At 48.7% G+C, this 16,804-nt stretch overlaps 1 protein-coding gene across 3 annotated transcripts in view; it reads left to right on the top strand.

Annotated features, from left to right (window-relative positions):
- Nucleotides 1-16,804, top strand: part of Cacng2 (calcium voltage-gated channel auxiliary subunit gamma 2) — a 125,629-nt gene that overhangs the window by 95,334 nt on the left and 13,491 nt on the right. For all 3 annotated transcript variants that reach the window (XM_031348386.1, XM_031348375.1, XM_031348368.1), the window contains one exon: nt 12,442-12,525. In XM_031348386.1, coding sequence (XP_031204246.1) covers nt 12,442-12,525 — 84 coding nt within the window. The remainder of the gene's footprint in view (nt 1-12,441; nt 12,526-16,804) is intronic.

Raw genomic sequence — 16,804 nt, 5'->3', positions numbered from 1 at the left:
GCAGAGGCAGGTGGATTTCTGAGTTCGAGGCCAGCCTGGTCTACAGAGTGAGTTCCAGGACAGCTGGGTCTACACAGAGAAATCCTGCCTCGAAAAACCAAAGATATATATATATAGATATATAGATATATAGATATATATAGATATAGATATAGATATCTTTTTGAGGACTAGCTGAAATATTGAATTGAAATAGAAAGATGGATGGCCTGTCCAAGAGTATTTTTAGTTCTAAAAAGACAGAGGTGTTTCAACAAGTTGGTATTTGTCTTAAGACGTAATGTAACCTATTGTTAACTCTGGGATCTGAAGTGTTTAGCTGTCTGGCCTGGATTCCTTCGTAGACCAAATCACTTGTCACTGAAGTGCTCTGAGAAATAGCTTCATGTTTAAAAGGGGGGAAAGCTGTTTTAAAATGGGGGGGGGGAGGAAGAACAGGGGGATGGCAGACCCCATCTCTCTTATAAAGCCACAGCTGCTGAACCTGCAGCCTCCCATGTTGGATCTCAGGCCATTGATATATAACAACATTTGTCTATAATTGGCCTAGCCTCAGGATTCTGGAACTGACAGAATCATTGGAACAGGTCGGTTCATAGGATGTCAATGTGCACAGGTCCTGTGGCTGCCTAGCACCTAGCAGTGTGATCACTGGCCTCCTCCTGCCCACCATGAGCTGGCTGAGGAGAACTCCAGGTGTCCATCCCACCACTGTGGAGCCTCTGCTAGGTGACAGGCTCTGTGTGGAGCCCTTGCGATGTAAGGTTCTGTGTGGTTCTTACAATCCCATCAGGTAGGTCTGTCAGTCTCAGAGTTTAGGAGACTGAGGCCCAGGGAGGTGCCACATTATAGCTGGAGCACAGACTGAGGCAGCAGCCTGAACCATTAGTGCCAGGGATCACTGCCCTCCAGTGGTAGGCGCTGAACTGAATGGAACCCCATGTGGAGAGAAGTGACCTAATGCTCCTTCATGCCTGTAACAGTGCCAGATTTAGTGAGCGGCCTCATTGGTGTGTTTTCATCTGTCTCCTACCCTGTGTGAATAGAATACCCCACACCTCCTTAGAGTGAGGTCTGAGGTCGTCTGGGGTTCAGCTACATACGATGTGAACTCATTCCTGTACTTGGAGCCAGTTCAGAGTCAACTCCACCCCCAGGCTGTATTTGAGATCTCAGAGTTCAGAATCCTGAACTCTCCAAGTGCTCTGTCTTGCTGAGATCAGGCTCTGATCAACCCACATGTCACAGAGAGCAAAGCCACAGGCTGACCTCTCTCCTTGTGTACACACATAAGCCCCACCCCTGCCTAACCTGGAGCATGTGCTCTGACCACCATCTCTAGGAGCCTCTTGCATAATCTCTAAGATCATGTTTGGCTATAAAGTGTTTCTTTTAACTAGAAGAGAACTTAGTTCTCTCCCACTGAACAATTCTGAAGGCAAGCTTTCCAGGGCTAAGTGGACACCTCATGATAGTGAGGCCCAGATAAACTGTCTCATCCTACCATGACACCACAATCCATTTCCAAGTCTGCCTGAGGGGATCCAAGATGACAGCCAGAGCACTAGAGTTTACAGGCCCAGAGAAAAGGGCTGACAAGGGCCCATCCTTACACTCAAGTTATCCCCACTTATATCTCATTGGACAGAATCAAGTCTTTTGGCCACCCCCTAACTGTAAGGGAAGCTGGGAACACAAGTTGGGGAAGCCATGTATCAAAGCAAGTCTTGGAAAGATGGAGACAACGGGGTGTTAGAAAATAGCCATCCATGTCTGTCACAGGAAGGATAGAGATTGAGACAATGAGACAACATGCTAATCATGGGTCAAAAGATGGAGCAGCCCTGACACCCTGAAGTTGCTGAGAACCCTCCCCCGACTCACACAAGCACGTCTTGAGTTCAGTGGCTACCATTCCCCTGCCTCTCTCTCTAGATTTACCATTGGAAGGGACTTGACATTCTGGAGTTGGTTACTAATGGGAGATCCTGGAACCAGTCAGCTGTGCAAACCCAGGAGCAACCTATACTTCTAGACAGTCTATAAATTAGTCACACATGGTTTTGTTTTTTAGAAAATACAACCATTATAGATCGTTCTGTGGTTTGATTTTAGGATAAATTCTATTTTAAGTTTTTTAAATATTTGTGTGTGTGTGTGTAGTAGACTCCACATGTACTAGACTCCACATGTACTGCCACGCATGTGCCCATGTGTACACATGCATGTGGAAGTCAAGGTCAATGTTGGGTGTCTTCCTTGACTCTTCCCCACCTAAGTTTTGTGTTCATTTTTTTTAAAACCAGGTCTCACTTGTAGCCATAGCTGTCTTGGAACTGTTTCTGTGGACCAGGCTGGCCTCTAACTCACAGAGATCCTTGTGCCTCTGCCTCCCAATGCTGGAATTAGAGCCATGCCCCACTATACCTGATTGTCCCACCTTAGCTTTTGAGATGGTCTTTTCACTGAGCTCAGAGGTCACCAACTGGTTCAACTAGCATCTAGCAAACTCCAGGAAAGTACCTGTGTCTGTCCCCTATATCTGAATGTTACATGGGTCCCAGGGACACAAGCTCAGGACCTCATACTTGCATGACAGACACTTTACTAACAGAGCCCCCGACTGTTTAGTTTCAGTTTGTTGGTCTGTTTGTTTGTTACTGGTATGTACCAAAAGAAAGTGTTTTGTTATAGCATTTGCACACACACCATGGACTGTGCTCCCATATACCTCCCAGTCTTCTCTTGTCGCTCCCTTTTCCCATCCAGAGCCACCTTTCATGTGTTTTTTTTTTTTTTAAGTTAGATTCCACACACGAGATAAAATATGTGATATCAGTTGCTCTGCATTGGTCTTATTTCAGTCAACCTGATGATCTTCAGGACCATCCATCTTCCTGAAAGCTACATTGTTTCCTTTTTTACACCCAAGTATAGAGTCCCTCGTGCATACGCATCACACCGCACATTTCCAACCACGCTTGTCTGTCATCCGAGGATGGACATCTGGGCTGGATCCACAGCGTGGTTATTGTGAATGGAGCAGGTACAGGTACAGACACAGGTGTGTGGGGTGTACATGCAGCCTGGTTTTCAGGTGTCAATTCTGCTGTTTGTGGAACACATCTGCTTCACATGTATGACACCCAGAGCCCATCCACTCTTGTAGCTGCCTAGCATCCCGTTTACTGAACTACAAGGAGATAGAAAAGGTGATTGAGTCCTGGCTTGCTTCAGCAACAATCGGGTCTGTTAGAGACATTCCACCAGAGCCTTCACACAGGGGTTTCCTCGAGCCTCACTTCTGAGGGAGTTACTAGGTGTGACATGCATGCACATTTCACTTATGCCAAATATACTTTAATAATGGAAGTGCATGAGCTCCTCATATCCCAGGGATCTAGTGTCTGACATGATGCTCACTTGTTTAGAAGAATAGAAATGTGTCCTGTGCTGTTTTCCCACTTAGGCATGTACACACACTAGTGAATTTCTTAATGTATTTGACAAACTTTTCCCAGGAGAAAAAAAAATTAGATTTATTTATTTTTATTTAATATGTATGAGTGTGCCTACATGTATGTATGTGCACCTTATGGATGTCTGTTGCCCTCAGAGGTCAGAAGAAGCGTGTCAGAAAACCTGGTACTGGAGTTACAGATGGTTGCGAGACCCCATGTGGGTGCTGGGAATGGATCCCAGGTTCTCTACAAGACCAGCCACAACTTTTTAACAGTGAGCCATCCAGCCCCAGAGACATTTTCAGGAGAAAAGCCAGAAGCTACATGCTGCATCCAATGAACCCAACAGTAGTGAAATGTACACATAATAACCTTAGAGTCAAGGAGAACAGGGTATCCTCAGAGAAATCTAGGAGACAGTCTGCCCTTGCAATCACAGATTTGACACTGTGTTCATATAATACCAAGACAGAACAGGATTAAACCATGTGCAAAATATCCCTCATCCCCTAGGCCCAGGTCTGTCTACTGGAACCCCCTACAGTATGGGTATCCCCTGGAGACTTACAAGAAACCCTGTGTTCTGGCCCCTCACTGTCCATCTTAGATGACTCAGGGAAATCCCTAAGCCTACTGAGAACTGCACCGGAGCACAAAGAAGAAAATGCTCTTCTTATCAAAGGACAATAAAAACGGTCATTCAGAGAAGACATAGACCCAGACATGGAGACACACACCTACCATGTCAGCACTCAGAAGGCTGAGGAAGGAGTTCTGTGAGTTCAGGGATAGCCTGAGCTACACATTGACTGTGCCTCAGGAGAAAAGAATGAAGAGGAGGAGAGGAAGAGAGGAGGAGAAAGAGGAAGAGAGAGAAAGAAGAAAGAGGAGAGACTGTAGCATTTATTGGGTGCTTAGGAACTAGGTACCCCCACTTCTGTTATCTCAGGAAGTCCTAAGAGATGACCCTAAGATCTCCACAAGGATTAATGCCCCTTCCTTACACAAAGGAAACTAAGGCAGAGAGAGGTCACACAGCTAATCACCGACAGCGTCAGGCTTTAGAAGCCAGAGCATTCTGAGTCCAGGGCTCCAACCTCTTCACTTGCATTCCATGAAAAGAATTGAAGAAGTTCTTTATGGTGATAAAAATCAGGACCAGATGCAACAGGACAGTGTGTGAGCCAGTGTCCCCTGGTGCCGTCAGGGCTGAGAGCTGTAGAGAGCAGGACATACAGAACATATAGAAAAGAGCAAACAAAGAAATGGGAAAGCAGAGCAGACCACATTGACCCTACCCAGAAATTGTCCAGCACTTAGAGGCTGCCAGAATTGAGAACTACCCACTGAGTGAATGGGTGAATTAATGAATGAATCTGTGAATGAATGAATTAATGAATCTGTGAATGAATGAATGAATGAATGAATGAATGAACGAACAACCAAATGAGCAAACTCACATACTACCACATGAGATAAAAATCATCCCACACCAGCTGGTACCCAGGCTATACTGAATGTTAAAGAAGTACCAGTCATACATGGCTGCCATCTCCTGAGGTCTCTCAAAATCCTACTTCCAGGGAGGACCTTGTCAGAAAAAACAAAAACAAAAGCAAAAAGCAAAAAGCCAAAAGCCAGGAGCAGAAGAAAACAGAGCAAGCAGTTCACCAAACCCTTCATTTACTTCACTTAAAAAATTACTTGGGCAGCCTCCCCCTGGCTCCTCCTGTGCTTCCCGCCCCTCCCTGCTCTGCTTTTTCAGACAACTCATGCATGTGTGAAAATAAACCAGCACCCGCCGCCCCTAATGACCAGGTTTACCAGAAGCTCATTGTACCTCCAGAAAAAAGGCAGCCGATGGTGTTTTTAATGGAGCTGCTAAAACCGCCATTTAAACCACTTAATACCAGCAAGCCTGAATTCCAGGGGACCGGCAAAGTTCCTGGCAGTCCCAGGCTCCAGCCTCCACTTGGCATGAGAAAGAATGGCTTTAGGGTCAGGGAGGTTTTCCCTATGGGTATTCCTGGCTGCTGAGCCCCTTGGCAGAGTAATCCCTCACAGCTGTGCGTGGGAGTCCCTCCCTACACCTTCCTCCCACTGCAAAGCCATGAGTGTGATAGAGAATAGAGGTGAGCTGTCTCCTCCCTAGCTCAGACTGGTCTGGGTGAGAACTGGCCTCTGTCCCTTGTCTAGTCACCTCCTGTCCACATTACACTCTGCCAGTCCTGTAAGGGTCACCCATCTCTGTACAGCTTTTCACCACCATCCCCCATTTGCCCTGTGTTGGCAAAAGGCTTAACTGCAGGCTCTGGGGTGGGGGTAGCTCGGAGAAGGGGCAAGACTGTAGCATTTGGAGATTCTTGGTTGTAAACTCATTCATCAGAATGGACATTAAACTCCTGAGACCTAGGCAGATACAAACTACCAAGTGGCCCCTTGTGCCTGAGCAAGTGGATTGTGACATGCCCCCCACCCCTTCCCCCACAACATTCCAGCAGTGGTTGTTCTTCCACCCCAAGCTCTCTGTCTCACACCATAGCCTTCAAGTCCCTGAGAACAGAACTACATTCCTTTTTTCCTCAGCAAGGTACAAAGAGGATAGTGTACAGGTGGTGCTGCATAAACATTAGCGGAAGGGTTATGCTCCCAACATGCCTTGCATACCCCTCCTAACAAAACACGTGAGGCACTACCCTCTACACTCCGTATTTTCTGCTTTGGGGCCTTCTTGTCTGTGTGCTGGAAGCCCACAGAGGACAGGTGAAGTCTACCTAGCCCTATGGGCCAGCCCTAAGCCTCCACCATGGCTACCCCAGGATGAAGCCAACCTAGAGGAAAGTCAAAGGTGGGATAAGACCACAGGTTCTTTGAGTACCTGATCCATCTGGGTCCCTTCCACCCACAAGCCTGATGACTATCAAACAGGAGATGTGGTGTGCCAGAGGCTAGCCACAGGAAAACCAGGTCACACCACTCCCTGCTCTCTATCATGATGTGTGTCCATTTGAATTTCCTATGTGAGAGACATCTATGTAGATGGAGCGTTTTTTTTTTTTAGCACCCACTCCTAATGAACCTCTCTGTGCCAGCCCTGGATCAGAAGCTAGGACTCCCAGACACCCCAGGCTCTGTTCCTTGCCCCTCACAGCCTCATCATCTGGCTCAGGACCACCGGGGACACCATTGTCTACGCCATTGTGTACCAGCTCACTCCTCACTTGCCTGTCTCCTACATCCCTCCATTCCCTGACCCAGCCCCAGGTCCCCAGCTGACACACTCCTTACCCTGGTGCCCTCTGGATGTGTGTCCCAGTGAGGACAAAACTCCCAGGCTCTCATCCTTTCCTTTGAATCCCTAAGCCTACAGTTCCTCTGCTCCTCACTAATGCTCATATCTGCAGGCCGAGCCTCAGCCTCCTCCCTGACTTCCCAGCCTCTGATGCTCCTCACTGATGCTCATATCTGCAGGCCGAGCCTCAGCCTCCTCCCTGACTTCCCAGCCTCTGAGACTCGCTCCCACTCCCCTCCTCTCTCTGGCTTTCTTCACTCCCTCACTCTCTTAAGAATGTAGCTCTAGCCAGGCAGTGGTGGCATAGGCCTTTAATCCCAGCACTCGGGAGGCAGAGGCAGGCAGATTTCTGAGTTCAAAGCCAGCCTGGACTACAGAGTGAGCTCCAAGACAGCCAGAGCTACACAGAGAAACCCTGTCTCAAAAAACAAAACAACAACAACAAAAAAAAAAAAAAAAACCAAGAATGTAGCTCTAGCCTGCTTCTTCCTACTCCTTGAGGAATCTTAAAATTGTTCTAGGAGATTCTAAATCCATTGGATGCTCCCTCCAGGGATGGGCCCTGCCTACCTCACTTCCAAGAACCTGAACCCTGTGTGTAAGGGTGTTTGTTTTCCTAGTGGCTGAATATTGAAATCCTGCTGGGTTTCTGCACTAATCACTCCCAACAACTGAAAGGAGGCAGGCTGGTAGAGGAGCCTCCAGGATAGAACAGGCAGAGAGGAAAGAAGGGCTGGGTGACGCCATCTTACCAACCCTCCTCCCAAGGACAGGCCAAGGGCTATTCATAAGCCCTTAGCTCTGCAGGCTCTGAAGCTCCTCCAGTTCCTGTAACCCCAAGAGGTAGTGGGCATGGTGCATAGCTCCTGGCTGTGTTCCCTCCCACTGGTGAGGATGCTTCTTCTCAGCTGTCCTAGACACACACACACACACACACACACACACGCACACGCACATGCACACGCACACGTACACGCACACACACATGCACACACGCACGCACACACACGCATGCGCACACACACGCACACTCATACACACGTGCACACACATGCACATGCACACACACATACACGCACGCACACGTGCACACACGTGCACACACGTGCACACACACGCACACGTACACACGTGCACACACGCACGCGCGCACACACACGCATGTGCACACACATGCACACGTGCGTACACGCACATGCACACATACACGCATGCACACACGCGTATACTCATACACGCATACACTCACACACGCACGCACACGTGCACACACGTGCACACACATGCACACGTACACACACGTGCACACACATGCGCACACACACACGCATGTGCACACACATGCACACGTGCGTACACACACACGCACATGCACACATACACGCATGCACACACGCGTATACTCATACACACGTACACTCACACACGCACACACATGCACACGTGCACACGCACACACACGCACACACATACATACATGCACATATACATGCACACCTGCTCCCCTTGGCTCTGGTGCCATCATCCATTCTGAGGCCAGGCCTCCTGGGACTGTGGTTCCCAGGGGCCAGTTCCACAGAGCCATCGATAGGGAAGGAAGCCACACTGACTGTGGCCAAGCACTCTTCTTCCAACTGGGAGGCTGGGAAGAATCTGCTGAGGCTCCCTATGTCAAAGCGTAGCCAGACAGGGCCATCATTGAGTCCGCAGAAGCCTCATCAACCAGAGATCACACCAATAATTTCTAAAAGCCACCCGATGATTTGGGGCCCATTAGCATAATTTGATGTATCATCTGCGCATTGACTTTTCGCTGGGTAGGCAGTTTCCTACCACACTTGGTGTGTGGGGAAACTAAAGATGAGGCATTTGTCTCATCTCAGGGACTCATTTGTACAATCTTCCCTGTTACCACGGACTTTCTCTGGCACTCTCTTCTCCCACCTGAGACACCTTGGCCTTGGCATGACTAGTCACCCCAGCCCTCCACACTCTACCAGTCACATCTCACTCTCTGACAACCATGTCCCCTCACCCCAAAAAGTACTTTACTTTACCCAACTCCCATCTACCCAAGGCTTCGGCTGCCTGGTACCCTCAGGACCTCAGCTTCATCTACACACACACATACATATACACTAAATATGTCAAAAAACCCACCCCCAATCAAAGCAGCTCCCCCAGCTGTATCTTACCTGCACCCTAGATGGTGCCAGAGAAGATCAAAGAACCTCAAAAGCAACCTTCAAGCCAGTGGTAATAGGCCAGGCCGCATGCATACCTGGCAGCCTGATCCATCCCTCTCCCAGCTCCTAGGCAAAAGAATCCTTCCCCAAATCACCAAGCCTTTTCCCTCCTCCTCTCCTGTGGATCCCACTTTCCACCACATCGGGAAATTGGACACAACCAAAAGAGGGGAACCCCAGACACCATCAGTGCTGCCATCCATCCTGGTGTACCACCACACACACACACACACAAACACACATACACATACATGCACACAAACACACACACACACAAACACACCCACACATACATGCACATAAACACACACACACACAAACACATACACACATACATGCACATAAACACACACACACACACGCACCTTATTTTTATGACCTGGGCATTGCCCTTTTACAGTATTCCCTCACCTCTTCATCTCTTCCCTTGCTCCCAGAGCATTCCCAGGTAACCCATGCAAGCCTTAACACACACACACAGCAGTGTAACCAATCATAGGCAGACCCTCTAGCACAGTGGCTCTCAACCTTCCTAATGCTGCAACCTTTTAATACAGTTCCTCGCGTTGTGGTGAACCACCCCCCAACCATAAAATTATTTCTTGGCTACTTCATAACTGTAACATTACTACTGTTATGAATCATAATGTAAGGATCTGATAGGCAGGATATCTGATGGAGTCCCAACCCACAGGTTGAGAACCACTGCTAGCACACTGCAGGAGGAAGTTAGGAGGGTTTGCTGAGGGCTCAGGCAGCAATACAAGCAAGTGTATAGAGGGAAACACCATAGGTGAGGAGACAGAGATTCACCGAGAAGGGGAAGGTGAATGGAGGCAAGGCCAGAGATAGAGGGCAGAGCGTGGCCTGTTAAAGATGTGTGACTTTCCTTGTGCATCTGGGAAGGTGCACAAGTTGGAGGGTTATGACGTCACTTGCATTTTCAAACCTTGGGAAGGAGAAGGCACAGATGTAAAAGTGGGTGATTAGGGTGTCCTTCAGTGGCTTGCCTGGTGCTCTGAGTTTGTAGACAGGGATGAAAGGCACTGAGGCACCAACATGAGTGGCAAGGGCCAGTCAGGATGAGGACCATGCTTGCCTGGGAAAAAGAGAGCCAAGGCTTAACTGGCTTTAACTGTTCTCACTGCTGCTTCTAGAGGCCCAGGGTAGAGGAGTGTGTGTGAGCACAAAACTGAACTACAGCTCTCTGTAACAGCCACCAGGACACGGGTGGAGTCGGCCACCCAAGCATGGGCCTTGAAAGGGAGGGCAGGCTCTTCACACCTCACGGCCTCTGCTCTCATCCTCTGGACGTTTCTCTCATGCCTGGCCCTATGCTAGGAGCCACCAGGTCAAGCAGGGGTGAAACACAGGAAGAAACATCCAGCAGAAAGTATGTATGGATAAGGCTCAGGAAGAAGTGTTGGGTTCCTGAGTGGGACACTGAGAGGTCCCACCTCCAGCCCTGGGCTCCAGACTCAGCTGTCCCCATGCTCTAAGGACCTTGGTCTCAGGAGCTCTCTGTGTCACCTGTGCATATTCCTCATACAGTTGCCTTCACGGAGTTGTACTGATGAAATATTTGTCAGATCAAATGAAAAGAAAATGAAAGTGCTTTGATAAGAGCTTCAGAAGGGCTGGGGTTTGGAACTGAATAGGGGGGAGAAGTTAGGCAGCTGTTGCAAGGGCCTCCCTAGTGGAGAAGCGAGAGGAGGCACAAGCCTGGATACTGGGAATAAGGTATCAGGGTGGTGCTGGGCAGTGGTGGCTCATGCCTTAATCCCAGCACTTGGGAGGCAGAGGCAGGCAGATTTCTGAGTTCAAGGCCAGCCTGGTCTACAGAGTGAGTTCCAGGACAGCCAGGGCTACACAGAGAAGCCCTGTCTCCAAAAACAAAACAAAACAAAACAGGAATTAGGATGGTACAGGCCTTTTGTTAGCATCTTTAAATGTGGGAGGAGGGTGGAGAGGAGGAACAGGGCAAGGATGAAGAAAGGAGACCAAAATCCTTAGAGAAATTACCAATCCAAAGAATATACTTTCAGGGATCATTTCTATAGTTCCATACTAGTGATGATGGATCGATTTGGGCTTTACAAAGTAGGTTAAGTAGCCAGAAGACCCAGTGTATTCTTCACATGTGTGAATATGTGTGTATATATGTATGTATGTGTGCACATGTGTGTATGTGTACACATGTGTGTATGTATTGTGCATGTGCATTCGTGTCTGTACATATGTGTGCACACATGTGTGCAAATGTCTGTGTGTATAAGTGTGCATATGTGTATATAAGCATGTATGCATATGCATGTGAACATGTGTGTGCATGTGTGTATATGTCTATGTGCATATGTGTGCATGTCTGTACATGTGCGCATGTGCATCTGTATATATGTGCGTGTGTATACATGTATGCATATGCATGTGTGTATGTGCATATGTGCGTGTGAACTTCAAACTCTATAAGCAAACAATTTGCTAAGTTGGGCATGGTGGCTCATATCTGTTAGCTCAGCATCAGAGTGACAGAGGCAGGAGAATTGTCACGAGTTAAAGGCCAGCCTGGACTAAATAGTAACTTCCAAGCCAGCCTGGGCTTTCCATCTGTGAAATGGGCTGATAATGCTTCTCACATGGGCACCTCGTTGCTATGGTGAGCTGTAGTTCACAAACTAAAATCTAGCATGGTGGCTCAGGCCTGTGACCCCGTGCTTAGAAGGTTAAGACAGGAGGATCATGATGAACATGTGGCCAGTCTGGGCTACACAAGAAGCCTAGAGTCCAAAAAGGAACATGGTAGATGGCCGGCCCCCAACTCAGAACTGTTCGGGTAGTGTGTCTGGGAGGTGAACTCCCTACCAGTGTAGAGGGTACTCCTCTTCTAAGGGGTTGTCTGTTGTGTCTGTCTGGGGTCTACCTTCTTGAGAAAGAATCTGCAGCTTGCAAAGAATTGGGTGGTAGTGGTGGTGGTGAAATGGTTCAGCGGGTAAGAGCACTGACTGCTCTTCTGAAGGTCCTGAGTTCAAATCCCAGCAACCATATGGTGGCTCACAACCACCCATAATGAGATCTGACGCCCTCTTCTGGTGCGTCTGAAGACAGCTACAGTGTACTTATTTATAATAATAAATAAATCTAAAAAAAAAAAAAATTGGGTGACTCCCTGCCAAGCTGTAACACCCTACCACCCTGCTGGCCTGCTGAGCCCATCCCCGACCCCTCAGCATAGTCCCCAACCCAGAATCAAACCTGGGTTCCTCAGAAGGCAGTGAGGGAGGTGGGGATGGAAGGCAGGGGTTGACCCTGAGCCTCAGCTCTGGGCTCAGGACTGTGATCCAGGGCAAATGTGCCTGGGAAGATCATGGCATCCAGAAAGGGCAGGTAGGTCCTGAGCCATGCCACCCAAGCACTCACTCGCCCCTTCTGTGTTATCTTGCAGGGAACTTCAAAGGTCTGTGCAAGCAAATCGACCACTTTCCGGAAGACGCGGACTACGAAGCAGACACCGCAGAGTATTTCCTCCGTGAGTCACACACGGTGTTTTAATCTCCCTTCGGGTTGTTCCCTCTGAGGAGCAAAGATCAGGCCTGCTGGTACCCTGCTTACAGCAGAGGGCAGGAAACTGCTATCCTGAAACCTCACCTCCTCCAGGAAGCCACCCCTCTTTCTCAGGGGTTTCCAGGCACAGCCTTTCCCCATGCTGAGAGCGGGGCCAGGGGAGAATGTTCCTGGTCTGTTGGGTAACATCCCCCAGTTCTGCAGATCAGGGACATTCTCTTCCAGCACAGGGCATGGCCCAGAATAGGAACTCAGGAAATATTGCTCTCAAATAATAGTGAAACCAGCTTGTACTAGAGAGACAGGGGGGGGGGGGGATTTTTCCTTCCCCCACAAGTCAAATTAAAGTTAAATCCTGGTGTAACCACTGTGATCTTTAAGTCCCCCTGAGACATATTGTCAAGAGAAAGCATTTTTGAAGGCCTAAGGAAATTTCTCAAGCATCCCCAGAAACCAACACAGACCTTGTTAGTTATCGAAAAGGATTTCCCAGAGAGGAGCTGAGGGTCCTTGAGGCCCAGGACAGCCACACTGAAGGCTCTCAGGCAGCGATGCTCCATGGAGGGGTTTGCTTAGAGAGTCCCAGGAACCACTGCCCCTGCCTCTGTACCTGGCTTCCTCTCCTCTTCCCCTCACCAACAGCATCCTAGTTAGCATCACCCCGGATCCCATTGATGAAAAAAAATGTAGGAGGCATTTTCTTACCTAAATTGCTCCTGCCTCTTTCAATAATAACTACTCAGATCACAGGTGGCACTTGCAGGTCAGTCTGGGATCCAGTTTCCCTGAAAAGTCTGTGGAAAGTGGAACTGTTGAGGTAGCCAGAAAGGGACAGAAAAAGAGCAGGACACACTTTATAGATTATTTGTTTATTTATTCACTTCTTTATTTATTGGTTTGGGGTTTTTTTGTTGTTGTTATTGTTTTGTTTTGTTTTGAGACAGGATTTCTCTGTGCAACAACTGAGGCTGTCCTAGAACTGCCTTTGTAGACCAGGCTGGCCTCAAACTCAGAGATTAGGAGTGTTTCTGCCTCCTGAGGGATAAGATTAAAGGCCTGGGCCACGAAGCCCAGGTAGTTGGAAGAGAGTCTTGGGGAGGGAGGTGGGATATCATAAGAGAGTTATCATTGCCCTTTCTGAATTCCCCCAAGATTTTGATCTTAAGTAGAATTCCCACAGGGCTCTCTGGATATCAGTCATTAACTGTTACTGTATCTGAATCAGCCAATGCAATAAACATGCATTGGGTGCCTGCTGTATACCCAGCCTACACTGAGTAGTAGAGAGACCAGGATGGACGCGGGAGACAGTCCCTGGTGCCAGTAAGAGCAGGCATTGTGTGTGGAGGTTGGGAAGAAGGAAGTTGTCTCAGAGACAGCGGGTCAGGTGTGATAGAAACAAGACCTGAATATGGAAGTCGGAGGTCAAAGCCAAGCCCCACCCTAGGATACACACAACTGGGCCCTGGGACTCACCCAGCCAATCACAGTGAGGACATTACACTTCATCAGCCAGACAGGAAGTGCCTGGAGGCAGTTTGTCTCCTTCAGTACAGGACCCAGGATATAATAGTTCCTCAATAAATGCCTCTCATGAAATGCAGCATTCCTCCGGAGCACACTCCGATGTGTTGAGTCTCCATTTCCTTAGAGTTAAAGAGAGAAATGTCTGGGGTACGGGCTCTCCTTGCCCCTGCATCAAGGGTGGGATTTGTATCCCATGGAGCCCAAGGCCTGACTTGAGTTCACTGAGCAACACAGGGATTCTAGGGCATATATAACAAATGAGCAGATGTTTTCTGCAAGGGATGAAAAACAGGAAATGTTTTCAGCTGCTTAAGCCGCACTGGCTCCATCCCAGGCAGCCAGTGAAGCCATTGAATTAAAAAAAAAAAAAAAAAAAAAAAAAAAACTTTCTCATATAGCCCAAGCTGGCCTTTAACTTACTGTAGACTTGACCATTAGGCCCTATGCTTCACTGACAGACAAAGGAAGTAACTAGACTGGAAAATAAGTGTAGAGTAAGTCATGGTAAAATATTACCAGGGACAAAGCAAGCAGCGAAGCCTTGAATTACTGAGAGCCAGCAAGGTGGGCGGGTCTCACCTGGCAGTAGGTGGAGCCTGAATCAGCCCAGAGCCCAGGTCAGTCAAACTCACTACCTTAGCTCACTTGGCACTTGATAAGCTGGGAGAGGGATAGAATTTGCTGGAGGGCTAGCTATCTGGGGAAAGACTAGAAACCTGTCTTTGTTAGGGTTTCATTGCTGTGAAGAGACACCATGACCAAGGCAACTCTTATATAGGAAAACATTTCATTGGGGCTGGCTTACAGTTTCAGAGATTCAGTCCAGTATTATCAATACCAGAAACATGGCAACTTGCAGGCACACACGGTGCTGGAAAAGCCAGGAATCCTACATTGTGATCCAAGGGCAGACAAGAGGAAGTTCTCATTCCACACTGGGTGGCGCCTGGGCACAGGAGCCTCAAAGCCCATCCCTACAATGACACACTTCCTCTAAGAAGGCCACACCTATTCCAACAAGGTCTCACCCGCTAATATTGCCATTTCCCAATGGGTCAAGCATATGCAAACCACTACAGGCCCTTATGTTGCTACAGAATTAGAAGGAAGCCTGAGGTGCTGGGGGACCCTACTCCCCCTGTCACACTTTCCATAGGGGCATTTCCTAAAGTATTACCAGAGTGTAAACTTTGGTTCTAAAACGATTGTTCATTAACTCACAGTGACACACTTACTAAGTACTCACCCCATGATAGGCTTCACGAGGTACTAGGGATTTCTGGTGAACCAAAGAGACAACTAGGCCCTTTGGAAAAGCTGTTTCCCAATGGAGGCAAGATGCAATGAGCAAGAGCCCATGTTCCTGCCTGAGATGACCTCAGAGAATGGAAGTGGGAAAGGCAGAGGAAGGGTTGTCACCTAGACAAGGGGACCAAGATAGCCATTCTGGATGAGGTCATGGGGGACAGTGAGAAGATCTCTTAGGAAGAGATGACCTTGCAGAGGGAGCCACCAAGCAAAGGCTTTGAAACAAGAACAGCGCCCCATCTCCAGGCAACACAAACAAGGCCAGCCTAGCTGGAGTCCAGCCAGCAACCAAGAGAGGAGAGACATAGAAGGGTCCCAGGCTGGTGGGTCTGGGGAGAGTCGGGTGTGCTTCTGAGGGAGGTGGAGCCTAATCTAGAAAGGACAGCTAGCCATCGGAGGCAGGAGATTAAAGGGAGTAATGGAGACACGGAGATCAGTTCCGGCTTTAAGGGGCAGACAGTGCAGGCCACAGAAAGGTAAAGCAAGGGGAACCGGACAGAGTTGGGAAGCCAGAGCCTGGGGTGGGCTGAAGACAGGACAGCTGGTAGAAGGCTCAACATTGAGTCCAAAGTAGAGAGCTCTGAACAGGACAGGGTAGAAGTCAGGGAGGGAAGATCCTCAGGGCAGTGCAGTGGAAAGGGCTCAGCCGATAGAGACACCGGAGCCTTCCCCTTCAAGGCAGCTCTACCCTTAGACCTCTGGATTTGAAGGGACAGTAGCCATGCAGGGTGGGATCCAGGAAGGGAGTGTGGTGTCTCAATGGTTACAGAATCACAAGCCTGCCTGACTTACTGTTCCTGTTGCTATGATAAAATACCCTAACAAGAGTACCTCAAAGAAGAAAGGATTTATGCTGGCTCATAGTTCAAGAATACAGCCCATCATGGCAGAAGAGTGAAGGCAAGGGGAGCTTGAAGCAGCTGGTCCTGTCACATCCATAGCCAGGAAACAGAGATCAATAAACACATGCTGCCTCTCAGCATCTTTTCTCCAGGATCCAAGCCAGGGAATGGTGCCACCCACAGTAGGCAGCTCTTCACACCTCAATAAAAATCAGGATGACCGGACAGGCATACCCAGAGGCTCATCTCCTTCACGTTGACAATTAACACTAACCACGGCACCCCCTGACCCTCCTCTACTCAGGGCAGGATCAGAATCTGTGCCAACCCCAAACAGACTATATCCCACACCCACGTGACTTCAGTGGCACAGAGCTGGAGCCAGAGGATGGAGTGATGGCTGTTTTCATACAGTGTGACCTGGGAAGGCCACTCAGAGAAGCTGGCATTCGGGGTGGTGTGAGCTCCTTTGCCTCCAACAGACACCAAATTCCGTGCCCCAGGCTGTTCAAGTTTAACTAAATTGATAGAGGTGCAAGGGAAGGAGCAGAGCGGCACAGCAGCCCC

The sequence above is a fragment of the Mastomys coucha genome, unplaced genomic scaffold (assembly GCF_008632895.1).
Source record: "Mastomys coucha isolate ucsf_1 unplaced genomic scaffold, UCSF_Mcou_1 pScaffold11, whole genome shotgun sequence".
NCBI lineage: Eukaryota > Metazoa > Chordata > Mammalia > Rodentia > Muridae > Mastomys > Mastomys coucha.
The sequence above is the reverse complement of the archived record's forward strand: the minus strand, read 5'-3'. Positions and strand labels throughout refer to the sequence as shown.